This window comes from Heterobasidion irregulare (genome assembly GCF_000320585.1).
Source record: "Heterobasidion irregulare TC 32-1 unplaced genomic scaffold scaffold_09, whole genome shotgun sequence".
Taxonomy (NCBI): Eukaryota; Fungi; Basidiomycota; class Agaricomycetes; order Russulales; family Bondarzewiaceae; genus Heterobasidion; species Heterobasidion irregulare.
The window spans coordinates 238,503-256,597 of NW_009258205.1; the positions used below are offsets into that span (position 1 = coordinate 238,503).

An 18,095-nucleotide genomic window follows, 5' to 3' on the forward strand; every position below is an offset into this window, starting at 1 on the left:
GGGCCATAGTTTCGAGGAATGCAAGGAGGTCTTGAAGAAGAGTAGGTCTTCATCCTTGCCCTTCGCCTCGTGTTGTATCCTAACCTTATCGCTTCCCAGACATTCATTTGGACTCGGGGTTCAAAGAGTTTTACCACTACTGCAAAGCTAATGACATACCCTTTGTTATCGTATCGAGGTACGTGTTATCACTCGTCTTTGTGCAGGGCCTTGTCTGACTCGCGTATTCAGCGGGATGAAGCCGCTGATCCAGGCGATTCTCGCGAGCCTCGTCGGGGAGGAGGACGCGAAGGAGATCGAGATTATCTCGAATGAGACCGTGTTCGGCGAAGACGGGTCATGGCGCATCAAGTACCGCCACCCCTCGAGGTGCGTTTCGTCTCGGAGCGCGGCTTGCTTAGTATGCTTACTATTGTGCTCATTGCATTTAGTGGGTTCGGTCACGACAAGTCGCAAGCCATCCTCCCTTACCGCCAGCTGGCAAAGCCGCCAACGCTCTTTTTCTTCGGCGACGGCGTCTCAGGTGCATACATTTCTCGCCGTGATGCGAAATGACTCGACTGACGCACATCGCTTCATTGTACAGACATGTCGGCGGCGAAGCACGCGGACGTGCTCTTCGTGAAGCTGAAGCCGGACGGGGACAGCGACCTCGCGAAGTACGTCGTTGCGGAGAACATCCCGCACGTCACCTTCAGGAATTTCTCCCAGGCGCTGGGCGTCGTGCGCTCCGTCGTGAGCGGGGAGAAGTCCAAGGAGGAGGTGCTGAAGCACGGCAGGGCCGATTAGACTAGAGCGCGAGACTCACGCTGGGATGTGTGTATAGACGCAGCAGTTATAGATGTTTTTTTAGCTTTAAAGTGCAATCCTGCTCGATGTTACCCTGCCCAGCTGTTTCGGTGTCGCGTTGGCGGGTTTCCCACCACGTGTCACTGACGTGCACGCGTGGTGCACACTTCCGCATTCGGGTCGGATCATCCGCCCAGCGCTGCTTCACGTGGACCTCCTCATGAATTCCAAAGCGCCGTTGCATCCCCGCGTTCCGTGCTCTTTCCCTGCGACTGCTCGGCGACGACATCGACGCCGACAGTGGAAGCTTCTTGGTTGACTGCGTCGCGTCGGCGTTCTATTTCTCCACGCTCCATCTGACATGCTGGCGCTACCATCGAGGTCGCCAGTGACGCGCTTGAGGCTAAATGGATTCATCAGCTGCAGGAAATACCACGACGAATCGTTTGGATTCCGCAGACCACGCGAATTTGTGCTCCCCGATTGTCAGTGTTCTCTGCCTATGTGCCGCTAGACGATTTGACGTCTACCGCTAACCTCACGTCCTGCTCTCCGCCGCCAGACTCTGAAATACAGCTCAAGAACCGTGCCGAGAACGCGCCCCTGCTCCGCTACGCCGACTCTCTACGCACGCACGGCCACCGCGCGGCGCGCATCGACCCGCTCGACCTCCTCCAGCGCGAAGAGATCGCCGCGCTCAGCCCCGCGCGCTACGGGCTCGTCGACGGCGCAAAGCAGTACAACGTGAACGGCATCCTCTGGGCGAAGCCTGTCGGCGAGGACGCCGACACAGAAGACTGGTGGTCCTTGCGCGACATCGAGGCGCACCTCCGTGCGGTCTATGTCGGGCGCATCGCGTACGAGTACATGAACTCGCCATCCAAGACGGAGCGCATGTGGTTCGCGCATATGCTCGAGTCTCAGGGCGCCGCCGCGCGCGCGGCGGACGACGCGCAGAAGAAGCGCATACATGAGCTCTTGGCGCGGAGCGAAACGTTCGATCAGTTCTTGCAGCTCAAGTTCCCCAATTTGAAGCGGTATGGGCTGGAGGGCGGCGAGTCGATGATCACGGCGTTAGATACCTTGTTCTCGGTCGCCGCAAAAGGTGCGTATTTTAATTGAAACATCAGAGGTGAACGCTGACAGACACGTTTACTAGCCGGGATGCAGCACGTCATCCTGGGCATGCCCCACCGCGGACGACTGAACTTGCTCACCGGCCTCCTGCAATTCCCCCCTTCCGCGCTGTTCCACAAGATCAGAGGCGGGTTCGAGATCCCCGAAGAGCTCGGCGCCGTCGGCGACGTGATCAGCCACCTGGGTAAGCACAAGCTTTTTGCCTTGTATTCCTCAGCAATGCCGACGTACGCGCTCTAGTGTCGTCTCCCAGCCTCATCTACGAGGGTGCGGACCCCATCAAGGTCTCCCTACTGCCCAATCCGTCCCACCTCGAAGCCGTGAACCCCGTCGCGCTCGGAAAGACGCGCGCGAAGCAGTATTCGCTGCTGAAGACGTCTCCGGATGACTGTATGCTCGGTGACAAGGTCATGTGTGTGCAGCTGCACGGTGATGCAAGCTTTGCGGGGCAGGGTGTCATCATGGAAGGACTGGGACTGAGTGAGTGCCTTTGCCTTCAGAAATGCGTTCTTGGGGTCATGTATGCTTTTGTTTTAAGGTAACCTGCCACACTACACCAGTGGTGGGAGTGTGCATATTGTGGTCAAGTGAGTCTTTGCTTTAAGTCCTGCTAACTACTCTTCCTGATGCAATCGGTACTCTCAGCAACAAGTAGGTTTCTTATAGTTCTCAATCACGCTGTCCCAGTCTCAACTGTTACAAAGCATCGGGTACACGACGCCTGCCTCGGGTGCTCGGTCGTCCCTGTATTGCTCGGACATCGCCAAGATGATCCATGCACCGGTCCTGCACGTGAACGGAGACTACCCGGAAGGTGAGCGGATCTATGAACTGTCCATCAAGTTGATAACATGCTGATGTCCATCCATAGATGTTGCTAGAGCTGTGGACATCGCTTTCAAGTACAGAAATCATTTCCGCAAGGCAAGCGGTCTAAGCTCCCAGATCACATCGGTTGTATTGATCCGTACGCCCCTCAGGATATCATCATCGACTTGCTTGTATACCGGCGCTGGTGAGTGGTGGGGTCTGGCACACCAGTTCTAGATTTCATTCGACATTTATGCAGGGGACACAATGAACTGGATGAGCCGGCGTTCACTCAGCCGCTCATGTACGAACAGATTCGGTCCCGCAAGTCCGTTCCCACCCTCTACGAAGAGAAGCTTGTCGTATGCATCCTTGCTCTCCCTTCTCTTGCATCGCTTGATCCTCAATCCCTTCAACCATTGCAGGCCGATGACGTCCTCACCGACGCCGACGCCAAATCCGTCCGTGCGTCCTATAAAGCTGAGCTCGAGGCCGAGCTCGCAAGAGCGGGCGAGCATGTCCCGTCCGCGTCGATGCTGCAGGACCAGTGGAGCGGCATGGTGTGGCCCGCGAGCCCGGAGGCGGTGCGGAATCCGCAGACGGGCGTAGCGCGCGAGGTGCTGGAGCAGGTCGGCCGCGCGAGCGTGACGGTTCCAAATGGATTTGTTCGTATTTTCTTTTTCCTTTAACCGAGCTTTTCTTGTTGCCAGATGAGCGCGCGTTGATGCTTTGGGCTTTGTTTTACTTGCAGGAGATTCATCCGCGCTTGCAGAGGCATGTGAAGCATCGGCTGCAGAGCGTCACCGCTGGGAAAGGGTTGGACTGGGCAACCGCCGAGGTGCGTGGACAGCTTGTATCGTTGGAAGCTAGTTTATTCGTTGACGGCGCTCTGTCGGATTACAGGCCATGGCTTTCGGCTCGCTGATGTTGGAAGACTGCGATATCCGGATATCGGGACAGGACGTCGGACGCGGGACGTTTAGCCAGAGGTGAGCGGCGGCGCGCAGCATCGCGGGTATTATTCTCTGATGTGTCAGCTGACGCGGGGGTTGCTAGACATGCCATGTTCGTGAACCAGAAGACGGAGGACGTGGTCGTGCCCTTGAACGCGGAGCTGAAGTCTGAGGGCAAGCTCGAGCTCGCAAACAGTGAGCGCTTAGTGGATATTGAGATATTGTGGACGAGCGTCGACGCTTCTGTTTACTAGGTTCGCTCAGCGAGATGGCCGTCCTCGGGGTAAGTGCGAAATGCTCGCCTTTCGCGATTCTGCTGTTCAATATGTTTGCCGCAGTTCGAGTTTGGCGTTAGCTGGGAAAAGCCAAACTTACTTCCTATATGGGAGGCGCAGGTACGAACGCGGCGCCCACGGTCGCGGTCATTGACGCTGATATGGAATGCTCTTGACAGTTCGGAGACTTCTTCAATGGCGCTCAGGTAGGAGTCCAGTCTCCTAGGCGTGCGAAGTTCTCTGAAGTCTCGTCGATAGGTCATCATCGACACGTTCATTTCCTCGGCAGAAAGTAGGTGTCTATAATACTGGAAATTACAGCGTCTCACATCGTGCTCCAGCAAAATGGCTGAAGCAAAGCGGAATCGTGCTCCTCCTCCCGCACGGACTGGATGGCGCGGGCCCGGAACACTCATCGTCCAGGAATGAGCGGATGCTGCAGGTCAGTCCCGCCGCGCGCGCGCGCGTGCACGTGCGACCGAGTCGACGCTGAACGTCTGCTGGCCGTGGCTAGCTCACGAACGACCCGTACGAGCCTGGCGCGTCGCCGAACGTGAACATGCACGTCGTGTACCCGACGACGCCTGCGCAGTACTTCCACCTCCTGAGGCGCCAGATCAAGCGCAACTTCCGCAAGCCGCTCGTCGTTTGTGCGCCCAAGGGACTGCTCAGGCTGCCGGTGCGTCCCTCCGTCTCATTCTCTTCTGCGTCGACTCCCCCGCTGATCGCGCGCGCGCCCAGGCCGCCGCGTCCACACTCGCAGAGCTCGAGCCGGGCACCGCGTTCCAGCCCGTGCTGGCCGACCCGGTGTCCAACGCGACCACCGCGGAGCGCGTCGTGCTCGTCGCGGGCAAGCTCTACTACGACCTCGCGAAAGCGCGCGCGGCGCGCGGGCTCGACGCGCGCGTCGCGCTCGTGCGGCTTGAGGAGCTGTGCCCGTTCCCGTTTGCCGCGCTCACCGCTGCGCTGCGCGCGCACGGGGCCGCGCGCGAGGTCGTGTGGGCGCAGGAGGAGCCGCGGAACCAGGGCGCGTACGCGCACGTGGCGGCGCGCGTCGGGGCGGTGATGGAGGCGTGCGGGCGGGGCGCCGGGGAGCGCGTGCGGTACGTCGGGAGGCGGGAGGAGGCGGTGCCGGCGCCGGGGGTGGGGGCGCTGTATAAGGCGCAGCAGGAGGCGGTGATCGAGGGTGTGTTCGAGGGGCTGTGAGACGGCGGGCGTCGCGATCTGAAACGGGGTTTTTGTTTATTTCGTGTGTCTCGTTTCTTTCATTATTGATGAGGCGGATTGCTGCCGTGCATGCTCGTGTATTCTCGCTCTGGAGGGAGCGGAAGGTACGCTACTCGTTGTTCTAGCTATCTATGACGTCATGAATGGACCTAACCCCGTTCTAGGTGCTGCTAGCCTGGGTCTCGAGAAAATGAATCCCGTAGGGTAGCGTAGGGTGTACAGTAATCCGAATCAGGCCCTGTGCTTGTGCGAGGGTCTCGACCGTAGACGACCGTCGTATTTGTGCAGTGCGTTGTGCGCTGGCAGTGGCGACGATAAGGTCTAAGGTACGGCGTGCAGGGCCGGCGCCCCCCGTCGAATGTTCTGTTTCTGGAAGGCGGGGATCAGAGCGTGCCGGGTGTTCTGGAGAGCGTTTTGTGGTAGTAGGGGAGTTCTGGAGTTCTGGAGTTCTGGAAATTCGTGAGGGGGGTTATCTGGCGCAGGGGGGGCTCGTGACTTGTGACGCTTGGGGTCATGGTTCGTGGTCATTCAAGATGCGCATAGATGGGCGTGGGTGGACGGAGGGTTGTGGGTGGTACAATGGTGCTGTGGGCACTATTAGACGGTGCTTACAGCGGAATGCTGCCTGGCACTGCCTGTTCGAAGAGTTGCTATGGTGCGCTCGGGGCTCGGTAGGCAGGACGGCGAGGAGATTGATGCGGGTGCGATGCGGTGGGCTTGGTGCGGTGTGTTTGCTGATATGTCTCGCGTGGGATGCTGGGTCAGGATGATGCGGGGCAGTGGTGATCGTTGGGCGGAAGGACTGAGATGTTGGGTGGTGATGGAGGGGCTCGTGCGACAGGCGAAGGGCTGGAGAGTGAGCGACGTCAATACGTGGCGAGGAGTTCAGTGGTCGTGTTGCACCGTATGCTGAGCATATTTGTGGGTGGCCGAGATGGGAGAGGGCAGGGAGGAGTGCAGCTGGCGACGTGGCTAAGTATAACGTACGTCGGATCGCTGTGCCCAAGCTGGCCCTGCGAATGCCGGTTTGGGCAATGGGAAGTGAGGTCGGTTAGGAACACGTTGCGGCAGCGGACACGGGGGCGCTTCGATTCGAAGGGCGAAATAGACTCGGGATGCGGTGCATGCCGTGAGGCTGGGTGTGTTTCATGTGGCGGGTGCTGAGCGTCGGGCGGCGGGCGTGGTAGCCGGGAGGTGGGGATGCAGGAGCGGCAGAGCGTGGGCGTCGTGCTCGCCAGTGCACCGATGAATGAGACGTGGTTGCTGTGTGTTCTGCATTTGTGGATGGGCCGCGCAGGGCGTGTTTGCGTTCTAGCGAGAAGGACGTTGAGGGGTAGGAGGACTTCTGTTGTGAGCCAGGTGACCAGGTTCTCACGGCTGAACGGCCTCCATCTTTTGCCTTCGACCGCTCGTCCGCTCGTTCGTCGTGCACACCGTCCCTCCTTTCTCTCCTCTCTCCTCTCCCCTCACCCTCCTTAGCTTTCCCCTCTTCTGTCTTCCGTTCCACGACAGCACCCGTACCTGACCGCGACACGGCACGGCCAGGCACACTTGCGACACCTCTTGGCTTGCTTCCTCTCACGTCCATCACACCCGTGCATGTTCACCACATTCCCCCTCTCAGCCAGCCAGCCAGTCAGTCAGTCTGCCAACTTCGTCCGCGCACCGTCACCCGCTCACAGCGCCTAGCTTCGACAGGACAGCAGCAGAGCGGGCACATCCTCTCTCTCTGACTATTAGATGAGCATCAAAACTCAATCACCCGCCCCCGCCCCCGCCCTTGCGTCTGCTCTTGCCTCTACGTCTGCATCTGCGTCTGCGTCTGCGTCTGCTCCCGCCGCTCCGTCCTCGTCTTCGTCCCGGTTCTCCCTCTTCGGCTTTGGGATCGGCACTCCCAAACAGGCGCGTCCCGCCTACGACCCGGCCCGGTCACAGCACCAACAACAACAACACCCACACCCACACCACCACCAACAGCAGCAGCGGGGGGACGCGGACGGCGACGACTGGTTCACACCCTACAACGGCCCATACGAGCTCCCCGCACAACCTCCGAAGCAGAACCGCGACAGCTGGGGGAACCTCCTCGCCGCCGGCGACGCACGCTACAGCTCCCCCGTGTCCGACCGCAGCCTCGGCGCCATGGGGATCGCGCTCGCGAGCGCGGGCACGGGGGCAGGGCAGGGCGTGGGCATGGGCGTGGGCAGTGACAGGTCCAGCCGCGCGCGCGCCGTGTCCGAGGCGACCATGTCCTCCGGCGTCATTGACCCTTTGCAACACCAGTACCAGCACCAGTACCAGCAGGCCCAGCAGCAGCAGCGACGCGGCGCGGCGGGCGCGACGTCCCCACGCGCGCCGCGCTTCCGCTCGCTCACGTCCTCGTCCTCGTCCCCGTCCGCGTCGCCATCGCCCTATCTCTCGGGCTTCAGCGCCGTCGGCGGCATCGGCGCCGCGCGGCACGCAGCGACCGCAGCATCGTTCGCGCCCCTCGATGGCGTGCGGGGCGTTGGCGAGTCGCCCATGCCGGCGCAGCGCGTCCTGGACTCGGGCTATGGCAGCGCGTCGGCGATGCAGCAGCAGCAGCAGGAGGCGGGGCCGTCGAATATAGCGGCCGCTGGCGCTAGCGTTGGGACCGGCGGGGGCACTGCGAACCGCATGAGCCTCGCGGGGCTGTTCACCGCCGCGCGCCGCAGCATCACGCCGTCCGGCGCGGGCGGCGAGCGCCCTGCGTCGCTCGTGTCGCGGCGGTCGCGCCGCGGGCGGGATCGTGTGCCTGGCCAGGGGCAGGGCATGGGGCAGGGGGAGGGCGGGGCAAGGCCGCGCGCGAGCACGGTCGCGTCGGAGGTGCAGCGCGACGAGGAGTATTATGATTCGTATTATTCGACGCTGTTGCCGGACGTGCCGGGGGCGGGGGCGCGGCCGCGCGCATATACGGTGGACTCGGGCGAGGCGCGGGCGGGGTGTGGGCATGCGGGCGCTGGCGGGAGCGAGGGCGCGGGTGCAGGTGTGGGCGTGGGCGCGGGAGCGGACGTGTATGGCTCGGCGCATCCGTATGCGTATCCGTTTCCTTCAAGTTCGACTTCTGCATCTGCATCCGCGAGCGCGTCCGCGTCTACCTCCGTCCCCGCGCCCATCTCGGCCTCGACTTCCGCGTCCGTTTCGGCGCCGCCAGACCGCCGCGTTCCCATCGCCACTGCCGCCCCCACCACCACCACCACCACCACCGCTACTGCCATTTCCTCACATCCGTTCTCCGCCTCGTCTTCCGCCCCCGCCGCAACCAACGCGAAAGGCAAGTCCCCTTCTGCTGTCGCTATCGCTATCGCCCCTGCGGCCGACGGCGGCAGCACGGCGGCGCGCCAGTACCGCTACCCGCGCCCGCCGCCCGTGCATATCCTCAATCCTAACGGGACCGCGACCGCGGGGGCGTCTGCGCACCCACATACACGCTTCCAGGATGGGCTGCGTTCGGATTCGCAGACGCATTCGCATAACGGCCATGGAAACGGGTACGGGTACGGAAGCGGTTATGGGAGCGGTTATGGGAGCGGGAGCGGGAGCCGTGCGCACCCCGGGTCTGGGCCTGGCCCAGGGCCCCTCTCGAAGGCGCTGTCCACGCCGAACCTGCGCCCGCCGAAACACGCACAGCAGCAGCAGTCACAGCAGCAGTCACAGCGGGAGGGCGTGGGCACAGGCAAGGACGCGCACTCGCCGCCCGCGGCGTCCCCGTCTCCGCCGGCGACCGCCACGTCGCCCTCGCCTGTGTATCGGCGTCACCACCAACAGCAGCAGCAGCAACAACAACAACAGCGCGGGCAAAGGCAGCGGTGGCTGAAGCCCGAGACGTGGTGCGATGCGCTACTGTTCCCACGTCCGCGGTTTACGGTGCGGGAGCGCGCGGAGGGGGAGGACGTAGGAGTGGGGGTGGGTGTGGGTTACGAGAGCGCGCCGCCGACGACGGGTGGCAGTGGGCGGATCGTGAGTCCGCCGGAGAGCCCGATTGCTGCGTGGGAGCAGGGGTCGCAGCAGCCGCAGCAGTCCCAACAAGACCAGTCTCAGCAGCACCAGCAGCACCAGCAGAGGGAGAGCAAACTGTCGCGGCTCGGCTTCGGGCGCCGGCGGCTGCCCAAGTCGCGCTCCGCTGTGAACCTGTCGACGCCGCCGTCGTCGCTGTCGTGGGCCGCCGGTGGGGCGCCTGTGGTTGGTGCTGCGGGCGGGGCTGGGGCTGGGGCTGTGGCGGGGCCGTCGCGCGTGCAGGGGCGTGGGTGGGGCGGGGCAGGGGCGGGTAGCGGGCTGCTGTCGCCAGAGGACGCGAGAAGGGGGGAGGCGGGAGAGGGAAGGGGACGGCCGAGGAGCTTTGCGCAGGATGATTTGGCGCTGCCGTCGCCGGTGCCTTCGTTGGCGAAGTGAGTGCCTTCTTGTGTCATGATGGTCATCAGCATCATCTCTCTTTGCCGTCCTTGTGCACAAATGCTGATTTTATTTCGTTTCTTTGTTGTTGGCGAACGCAGGGTGCTCGAGGCGGGCGAGAACCTCGAGCGCGAGCGCCGCGCGTGGCAGATGCAGGCCGCGCGTTCGTTCCAGAACAAGCGCGTGCGCGCCGTGTCTGCGCGCACCGCGCGCGGGCGGTCCAAGTCGTTCAACACTGCCAACGGCAGCGGCTTCGGCCACAGCGGCCACGCCGGCGGCGGCAACATGGACTTTTTGGCAGAGCGCACGTTCTTGGGGAACCAGACGGTCGCGCCGCGGGTGAACGCGCCGACGTCGCCGGGCTCGCGTGCTGCCAGTGGTGGTGGAGGTGGAGGCGGGGGGCTCGCGACGCTGTCGTCGATGTCTCTGCCGCGCCTGCCTTCGCGGAATCGGTCGCAGTCGCATGCGCATTCGAACTCGCTCGGGCGGACGGTGTCGACCAAGTCGGACGCGCGCACTGGGAACGGGAGCGCGAGCGGGAACGGGATGGGTGGACCAGGGCAGGGACAGGGACAGGGGCAGCATAGCCGGAATCCGTCGTGGGGGAAGACGGCGCTGCGGAGCGCGGCGGGGATGTGCTTCGGCCCCGCGCCGGAGGAGATCAGTCCGCGTCTGGGCCAGCACCCGCACCCGCATGCGCATGCGCAGGAGGCGGAGGGGCCCGCGTGGGGCCCGCGGACGGCGTTCGACTCGTCGCTGACGCGAGAGGAGACGAAGGTGGTGAGGCTCGAGGAGCAGATGCGCCGCGAGCGGCTGGACGTGGAAGTTTTGACGCCTGGGACTGGGACCGCGACCGCGACGGACGAGGGGAGCCCTGGGATCAGTGTGAGCGCTGGCGGTGGCAGCGGCAGCGGCGGGGGTGGGGGTGGAGGTGGGTTGCTGCCGCTCGGGCCGTCGCCGACGCCGTCGGGCATGACGATCTCGGCGGAGGGGCTGCCAGTGGGCATCGCGCTGTCGTCGCCGCCGCCGTCAGATAGCCACTCGGTCGAGTTGAGTCTGCCGGACCATCCGTACGCGAAGGGCGGGTTCTCGTCGTCGGTGTACGACCCGCCCCAGCATTCATACCAGCAACAACAACAACAGCAGCAGCAGCGTTACCAGCACCATCAGCACCAGCGGTCGACGTCCACCAAGGCGTCGGACTATGCGGGCCCGCATCCGTCGACGCCGCACGTCGTCCTCGCCGGAGGGCCGGTTGCGAGCGAGGTGGCGGCGCGGCACCGGCTCCCGCCGCACGCGATTCTGCACCCGTACGCGCAGACCGCGGCGCCGGCGCACCTCAGGGACAGCGAGCGCGAGCGGGGGCACGAGCGGGAGGACGAGGCAATGTTCGCGCAGATGCCGGAAGCGCCGGAGGAGGTCCGTGCGGTGCCGTTGCCTGTCGCTCGGCTGAAGGCGGGGGGCGTGGGCGTGGGCGTGGGCGTGAGCTCGGGCCATGTGTACGCTGCGGGGAACAGGGATAGCGGGGGGCCGTTGGACATCGGGGAGGCACTGGCGCGCGCGATGAGGAGTCGCGCGAGCGTCGATAGCGGGCTTGGGATAAGCGTGAGCGGGGACCACGGTGAGCGCGTCGAGAAGGCAGCAGAGCATCAGCCGTCGATGTCGTCGCTGAGACCGCCGCGGGAGGCTGTCCAGTATCCGTACAACCAGCATCACCCGCACATCCTCGATTTCAGTACACAGCAGAACACCTTGCGTTCGCAGAACCATCCTGCTTTGCCCGCCTCCGGGGAAGAACACCTGACGCCGCCGCCATTCGCCCGAAGCGCTGCGGCGCGGGCGGTGCTCGGCACGCCGTCGGACCCTTCGCCCGGCATCGTCTCGCACGAGTCATCGCCGCCGGTGTCCCCACGCCCGTTCAGCAGCACGGACGATCTCGAGCGGTTCCGCGACCTGTTTTGGAAGCCGAACGGCCGCGCGCCGTCCACGTCGTCGTCGGCGGCGGCGGCGGCAGGCGGCAGCAGGCACGCGCGCCAGTCCCAGTCGAGCGCGGGCGTACCGTTCGATGTCAGCTCGCGCAGCACCCTCAGCCAGTCTGGTGGCGGGCTGGCGCAGCTAACGCGTCAGCTGAGCGAGGAGCTCGAGGTGATGCAGGAGCACGACGACGAGGCGCTCGTCGACCCGGCGTCGCATCCCATGTATGGTGGGCGGTTCGGCGGGCTCCGTGGCGAACGGCCGCTCGAGGGGTATTCTGACCCTAATGTCATACTGGGAGCCGCCCGCTCGGAGTCGCCGGAGCCTGTTGCGGCGGCGCTCCCGCTGCGGCTGCATAGAGGACAGGGTCACTTGTCGGACGATCTTCCGGCGATCGTTCCGGAGGACGTGGAGTCGTCTCGCGCGTCCTCGATCCTGGAACGGTCGCCGTTGGAGGATACCGACTACGATCGTGAGTGCAGCCATGCTCAGGTGGTGCGTCGAACGCGAGTGCTGATGATGTTTTCGGTCCAGGTGTCGTGCGGCTGGGCACGATCGAAGCGGTCGCGACGCCGCTCACCAAGGAGGCCGACCAGCGGTTCTCCGGCCACCTCTCGTTCGTGAGCGACGTGGGCGGGCGGCGGAGCGACGACATGTCCATCGGTGCCGTGCGCTTCCTCTCCCAGCGCTCCAGCCTGATGCCCGGCTCGGCGCGCGACTTGGCGCGCTCGAGCTACATGACGACCGACACCAGCCGCTCGCGCATGTCCGGCCTCTCCGAGTTCCCCGCTCCCCCTGAGCAGCTCACCGTTTCGCCCACGCAGGCCGGGCTGCTCCAGTCTTATCTCAGTGCCACCTCTCGGTCTCAGATCCGTGTCAACGACGTTTCGGAGACGGTCGTCGGCGTCAGCCTTCGAGAGAACATACCCCACTACGATCCCCACTACCGTACCACCTTTGGACGGGAAGAAGATTTTTCCCGGCCGTATTGACCTCGGACTCGTTCCCCTCCCTTCCGATCCTCACACCTCTCTCGACATATCCCATTATTGTACTCTATACTTTAGTGTTTACATGGAATTATTTCGGTGCTCGTTCTTCCACTGCAGATACCTCCTAGACGTCGCTACCACATCGCATCCTTTGCTTTTGTCTTTATCACACTTCAGTCTGGCGTAGCTGCTGTCCTAAAATTATTCGTTTACATATGAGCCGGTTGACATTGGTGAATATAATTCTACGGCTACAGCCAAAAACATACACGCGGTACACGGGGGAAAGTATTAGAAAGCTAGAAAACAAAGCGATAGCACAAAACAGTCCGGTCGTTCATCATTCATCGTATTGCGTCAACTGCGAGGTGGAGGAGAGGTGTGTCAGATAGAGAGGGCACGCGAAAGGGGTGCGCGACTCACATCCAGCGTAAGCGTGCGTGAGCTGTTGACATCCTGGTCGCGGTAGATGCCCACTAGCGAGTTTCCACGCTCGTACAGAGAGCCTTTCAGGCTGATCACGATGAACTGGAACGTGTCGGAGGCCTGTGAACGGATGTAGTTGGCGATCTTAGCGACGTTCGTGTTGTCGAGGGCGGCATCGACTTCATCCAGGACGAAGAAAGGACTGGGTTGATAGCTGCAGAGAGAATCAGAGTCAGACGCGCTGCCCCGTTACGTTGGCATGCGGCGAACCTGTGGATAGCAAATAGGAGCGCCAGTGCCGCGACTGTTTTCTCGCCACCTGAGAGCTGCTCCATATCTCGGAAACGTTTCATAGGAGGCATGGCATGATATTTAATACCGCTGGCGTACGGTTCCTGTTCAACAAGCGGTTAGAACGATGATGTGGCTAAGAAATCATTCGACCTTGCCTCGTTGTCTTCCAAGCTGAGGTATGCCACACCACCCATAGGTGCTGCCTTTCCCTTGGTCAGGTCCTTGTAAACTTGATCGATACGTTCGGAAATGTGATTGTAGGCTTTGTTGAACATTTCTGTCCTACAGACAGATCGTAAGATTTTGGATGCATTGGTGACCGAGTGCGGCCTACCGTCTATTCTTGACGTCGTTAAAGAAATCCCTGGCGTTCTTGGATTCTTTGCGAGCCTTTTCCGCTTCTTTCTCGGTGTCGGCGAGTTTCGCTTCCACATCATCAAGCCTGCACAAGAAAAAAAAAATTAAGTGAGAGACCATGGACAAGGCAACATGTATCGCGCACCGTTCAATCGCTTTGAGGTTGGGCGCCATTCGTTCAATGTCTCCGTTCAGTTTCGTGATCGAAGCATCTATCTCGGCGAGTGTCTCTCCCGACTCATCCTGTGAGGCGATGATTGTTGGGCTTTTGCTCTCAGTGTAGTCATTTGCACAACGCACCTCGCGATCCTCTTCGTCGAGGGTCTCGAAATCGACTTCGATGCCGTAGTCCGAGACTGACTTTGGACGCTGCGTGCCGCTATCGTCTTCATCAACATCCATAGCAACCTCGTCCCGCAAGTTCTATTTGCAGATATCAGCAAGAAGTGCTTCAATGAGCCTTCGAAACGATTACCTCTTCCATAGGCACATTCTTCAGATTGCCTTGTAGCAATGGCAGGGCAATTTCTTCCAAACGACACTTGCGGTACAAAGCTGATCGCTCCAAGCCAAGTTTCTCGATTTCGTCGTTCTATGTCAACTGAAGTAAGCAATCTATTCACCGGGGGAGGTCGCGGGACGCACCTTGGTCGCGATCTCCTTGAGTGCCTGGTCCAGGACTTTCGTCGCCTTCATCGTAGAACGCTTCACTTTGTCGAGGGTTTCATTTCTCTCTTCCAGCACAGCGTTAGATGTCTTGACATCCTCTTTTAGCTCTTCTAGTCCCTGCTCCATTTCGTCGATCTCTTCTTGTGTCTGCGCCTTGGTGTCTTCTAACCTTGCCACGTTAGCTTGCTCAGCAGAGATTGTGTCAGCAAAACCAGCGAGACGCGCTTGAATGGCATTTAGCGATTCCTCTTCGAAGCGAGATCTGGTTATAATAAAGACATCAGCGTAGCGCACTTGTCCGGCAACAGATGACGCTCTCACTGGTTCGTGAGTCGGGCGATCTGTGTTTCAAACCGCAGTCGAGCCTCGCTCTCTTCCTGAGCAAGCTTAAGTTGCCGTTCTTCGTATTCCCGGATGTTGGCAACACCGATCTCCTCACAGAAGGGCGCGAAAATCTCGTCCTCTGCAGCGTTGACGACGGCCGCTACCCCCTCTATTCTCTCCCGAAGTGTATCGAGGGCTTTCTGAGCCTTGATGCGGACACATCATCAGCCTCACAATATCACAATCGTGAGCAATACAACTTACCTTGTTCAACTCAGGGGTATTTTGCCTTATCGACCTCTCAACATGTTTCAGCTCGTCTTTCAAGCCACTGACGCGCAATGTGCACGCGTTCTGGGGATCGAAATCAACAAACGATTCACATTGATTTGAGGTTGGCAACGCACCAACTCATCCTTCGCGACAGCTAGCGCCGACTCTAGCCTCGTGATCTCCGAGATGAGGTTATCGTCTACCTTGTTGCGAGGCTTGGACTGGATGAGTTCGTTCAGGCGGGTAAGGAATTCGTCTCGGACGCGTTGAAGCCCTTCGGAAGATATGAACATGCGAATATTGGCGCATATACCGACGCCATACCTTGGATGTCTTTCGCCTCCCATTTCTTGTTTCCACCATGCGTGCTTCGTCCACCAGTGATAAGGCCGCTCTTGTGGATTATCGTCCCTTCCAACGTGACAGCTACACCAGCGAGATGAATATCACGAATGAGAATGAGACATATGTCTGACGTACCTTTGACTTCCTGCCCCTTTTCATAACACACGTACCTTGCTACCTCCATGCTGTCGCAGACCAGCGCGTTACCGCAAGCATGATGCATGGCCCGCTCCACGGCAGGCTCGTATTGAATGACGTCGACGGCGAGTCGCGCGCCTTTGGCAAAAGAACGGAACTTATCGTTGATGGGCTTGATTTGTATTGTGTCCAGCGGGATGAAGGTCAACTGGCCAGCCCGTTGGTTGCGCATGTACTATCACGCGTCGGACCCAAGGATACGCATTTTTTTCTCAGCTGGTCGCTAAACGAATGATGGACGCAATACTTACCTCAATACAGTCAATGGCCGTCTTTTCTTCGTCGACGACTACAGCGTCGATATTCCTCCCAAAAACGACAGAGATGGCAGTCTCGTATTTCCGCTGGGTAGGCTTACACAGGTCCATGAGACGCCCACGCACACCTGCAGCAAGAATGAGCGATCGAAACTCTACCAAGAAGGGCGCCAATGACACCGACCCGGGAATATTCTCTGAAGAGTGCTCAACGTTTCTTTGAGCCGAGCGTCGCGCTCCGATTCGCGTTGATCCACGCCAGCCTGAAGCAGTTTGTTGTGGACGTCTTGGAGCTTCTCGTTCAGCTCGGCCTCCAGTTTTCTGAAGAGCGAACGTTTTGTAAACTCTACGCACGGGTGACAATCGGAAAAAGAATGAACGTACGCTATTCGTGTCCGTTCGGCTTCCTGGTTGTGGAGCTCTTGTCTAGTCTTGTTGAGATCCGCTTGTAGCGACGCAACTGACCCCTCCAGCTAGAAGATCACTTAAGGTCAGATAACTTAACTCGTGAAGAAGTAAGGCAGAATACGCCACTTCATCTTTCTTTCGTCCTTGATCATCGATGTCTTCCTTCAGCTTTTCCCTCTTGCGCTGGAACTCTTCTTGCTTGTCATTCAGCTGCGCGAACGTTCGAGAGGCGGTCTTCTCCTCCCTGTTCAGCGTATCCAAGGCCTGACGTTCATCCACTGCTAAGAGACTTGCTTCGGCTTTTCTAGAGAATTCAAGTATTGTAAGTCCGTTGTGTCAAACGTCTCAAAAAGAAGCATCATGTCAAAGCGTACAATCGACGGTACTCGTCAAGGCTGTCCTGACTCAGAGACAGGTTGTTCTGCGAGAGTCTTCTCTGATCCTCTTGCGTGCCCAACGTTAGCGCGTACAAAGCAATCCTTGGAAATAGGGAGCAAACCTTGCGCGGCATCGGCAGCTCTCTGGACGTTTTCGAGGTCCTCTTGAAGCTTTCGGACCTTGTCCTTCTGTTTTGTCTCATCTTGAGTCACCTGCTCCCTAACGTTCTGAGCATTTTTGATCTTCTTTGTCGAATGCGCAAGTTGGGCCTCTACGGCAATCAGTTCAGGTTTCTGAGAGTAAGGGAAGAAATGAATGGGCGGCACACATGTATCAACTGGAGGAAAATACCTTTGCCTCCAGAGCCTTCTCTGCCTTCTTAAGCTTCTTCTCTCTTTGCATTAGAGCTGAACGGGCTTTGGCTTGTTCGGCGCGCGCGTCGTTTAACGCGTCGTCGTGGGTCTTCTGCTCTTCCCGCAAGCCTGCTAGGGTCTTGCTCTGTTCTCTGACCTCGTGCGCATCTTTCTCCAGAGCCTCTTCAATATGGAACAGTTTGAACAGGATACGCCGCAGAATGAGTAGTTCCTAGAAGTGACACGAGGCTCGCTGCTCCATCACATTCAAAAGATACCAGTTGGACGAACCCTATCTTGGACAAGCGCCTCGAACTTGTCCGCCTCGCCCTTCTGTTCCTTGTACTGTTTGATCTCGCCCGCGATGCCCCGCCGCTTCGTGAAGTTGAATGTTGCGTTCTCAGTCGCGCGCTCCTGCTCCCCTTTCGCCTTCTCGTATTCTGCAGCGAGTTCCAGTGACCCGCTAATCTGTTCTATGAGGCGGGTGAGCTCCTTGGGTGACTGCGACGCGACGGCCTCTACGTCGCCCTGGAAGACAAGGAAATTTTTCGCCTTGACGAGGATGTTGTGCTTGATGAGCGCGTTGTTGTACGTCGCATATGTCACGACCCTGTCGTTGAGCTTATATTCTGAGGCGCCGGTGGTGGATATCCTGCGAGCATTCATGGAGACAGTGTTAGAGATGCGGTGCGGTGGACTCACGTTCGCTGAAACCGCCACTCCTTCTTCTCCGCATCCTCATAGACGGCGAGTACCCATGCCTTCTTTGCGGTGCCTTCACCCTCATCTTCCTCCTCCTCGTCTTCCTCGACCGCCTGCGAGCCCGCTTCCGCGCTCTCCCTCGCAAGGCGTCTTCCGCGGTAAACGAGATCCTTGAGCTGGCTACTTCGGAGCTGCGCACTCTTCACTCCCAGAACGAACGAGATGGCATCCATGAGATTGGACTTTCCCGCGCCATTGGGCCCAATTACGGACGTGAAATTACGGAATGGCCCAACTGTCTGGTGACCTCTAGGGAGGATTCGTGGTTCAGTTGTTTCTGTGATACCAATGGGAGTGCATTATACCTGTATGACTTGAAGTCGCACACCTCTATGCGTACGAGCGGCATTTCTGGTATAGTGCAGAGCACGCGAAACGATGAGTGGCACTTGGCGAGCGGTCGGACGCGTCAGGACGCGTCGACGTGACTGATGTGACATGATGAATAGCTACGTCACGCCTCATCACGAAATTTCGGTTGGCC

General features: G+C 60.1%; 5 protein-coding genes across 5 annotated transcripts; 3 read left to right on the forward strand and 2 right to left on the reverse strand.

The window, feature by feature from the left end:
- Positions 1 to 588: 588 nt before the first annotated feature.
- HETIRDRAFT_157309 (uncharacterized protein) lies at positions 589 to 6,103 on the forward strand (the record flags this gene model as incomplete). Its single annotated transcript, XM_009551500.1, has 22 exons — positions 589 to 749; positions 1,216 to 1,274; positions 1,352 to 1,894; positions 1,949 to 2,110; positions 2,167 to 2,406; positions 2,465 to 2,513; positions 2,631 to 2,740; positions 2,798 to 2,850; positions 2,907 to 2,941; positions 2,996 to 3,098; positions 3,162 to 3,401; positions 3,488 to 3,574; positions 3,640 to 3,725; positions 3,793 to 3,884; positions 3,944 to 3,972; positions 4,028 to 4,084; positions 4,144 to 4,170; positions 4,223 to 4,256; positions 4,306 to 4,406; positions 4,479 to 4,643; positions 4,706 to 5,295; positions 5,356 to 6,103. The coding sequence occupies 21 exons, from the start codon at positions 589 to 591 to the stop codon at positions 5,168 to 5,170; spliced, it is 2,898 nt and encodes a 965-aa protein (XP_009549795.1). The 3' UTR covers positions 5,171 to 5,295; positions 5,356 to 6,103.
- An 828-nt stretch (positions 6,104 to 6,931) lies between these two features.
- Positions 6,932 to 9,601, forward strand: HETIRDRAFT_325213 (uncharacterized protein; the record flags this gene model as incomplete). The annotated part of the gene is made up of 1 exon (XM_009551501.1): positions 6,932 to 9,601. One exon carries the CDS (start codon positions 6,932 to 6,934, stop codon positions 9,599 to 9,601), a length of 2,670 nt encoding a protein of 889 aa, XP_009549796.1.
- A 69-nt stretch (positions 9,602 to 9,670) lies between these two features.
- On the reverse strand, positions 9,671 to 10,608 carry HETIRDRAFT_420598 (uncharacterized protein; the record flags this gene model as incomplete). Its single annotated transcript, XM_009551502.1, has 2 exons — positions 9,671 to 9,797; positions 9,845 to 10,608. The coding sequence occupies 2 exons, from the start codon at positions 10,606 to 10,608 to the stop codon at positions 9,671 to 9,673; spliced, it is 891 nt and encodes a 296-aa protein (XP_009549797.1).
- A 1,409-nt stretch (positions 10,609 to 12,017) lies between these two features.
- On the forward strand, positions 12,018 to 12,785 carry HETIRDRAFT_157311 (uncharacterized protein). Its single transcript, XM_009551503.1, has 2 exons — positions 12,018 to 12,047; positions 12,110 to 12,785. Exon 2 carries the CDS (start codon positions 12,229 to 12,231, stop codon positions 12,565 to 12,567), a length of 339 nt encoding a protein of 112 aa, XP_009549798.1. The 5' UTR covers positions 12,018 to 12,047; positions 12,110 to 12,228; the 3' UTR covers positions 12,568 to 12,785.
- Positions 12,786 to 12,951: 166 nt separating this feature from the next.
- On the reverse strand, positions 12,952 to 17,960 carry HETIRDRAFT_325727 (uncharacterized protein; the record flags this gene model as incomplete). The annotated part of the gene is made up of 23 exons (XM_009551504.1): positions 12,952 to 13,207; positions 13,264 to 13,374; positions 13,438 to 13,569; positions 13,622 to 13,729; positions 13,790 to 13,887; positions 13,945 to 14,067; positions 14,120 to 14,236; positions 14,290 to 14,575; positions 14,635 to 14,843; positions 14,902 to 14,991; positions 15,045 to 15,184; positions 15,235 to 15,336; positions 15,391 to 15,628; positions 15,705 to 15,838; positions 15,895 to 16,031; positions 16,095 to 16,183; positions 16,245 to 16,422; positions 16,493 to 16,562; positions 16,618 to 16,789; positions 16,848 to 17,081; positions 17,141 to 17,501; positions 17,552 to 17,860; positions 17,917 to 17,960. The coding sequence occupies 23 exons, from the start codon at positions 17,958 to 17,960 to the stop codon at positions 12,952 to 12,954; spliced, it is 3,738 nt and encodes a 1,245-aa protein (XP_009549799.1).
- Positions 17,961 to 18,095: the final 135 nt, after the last annotated feature.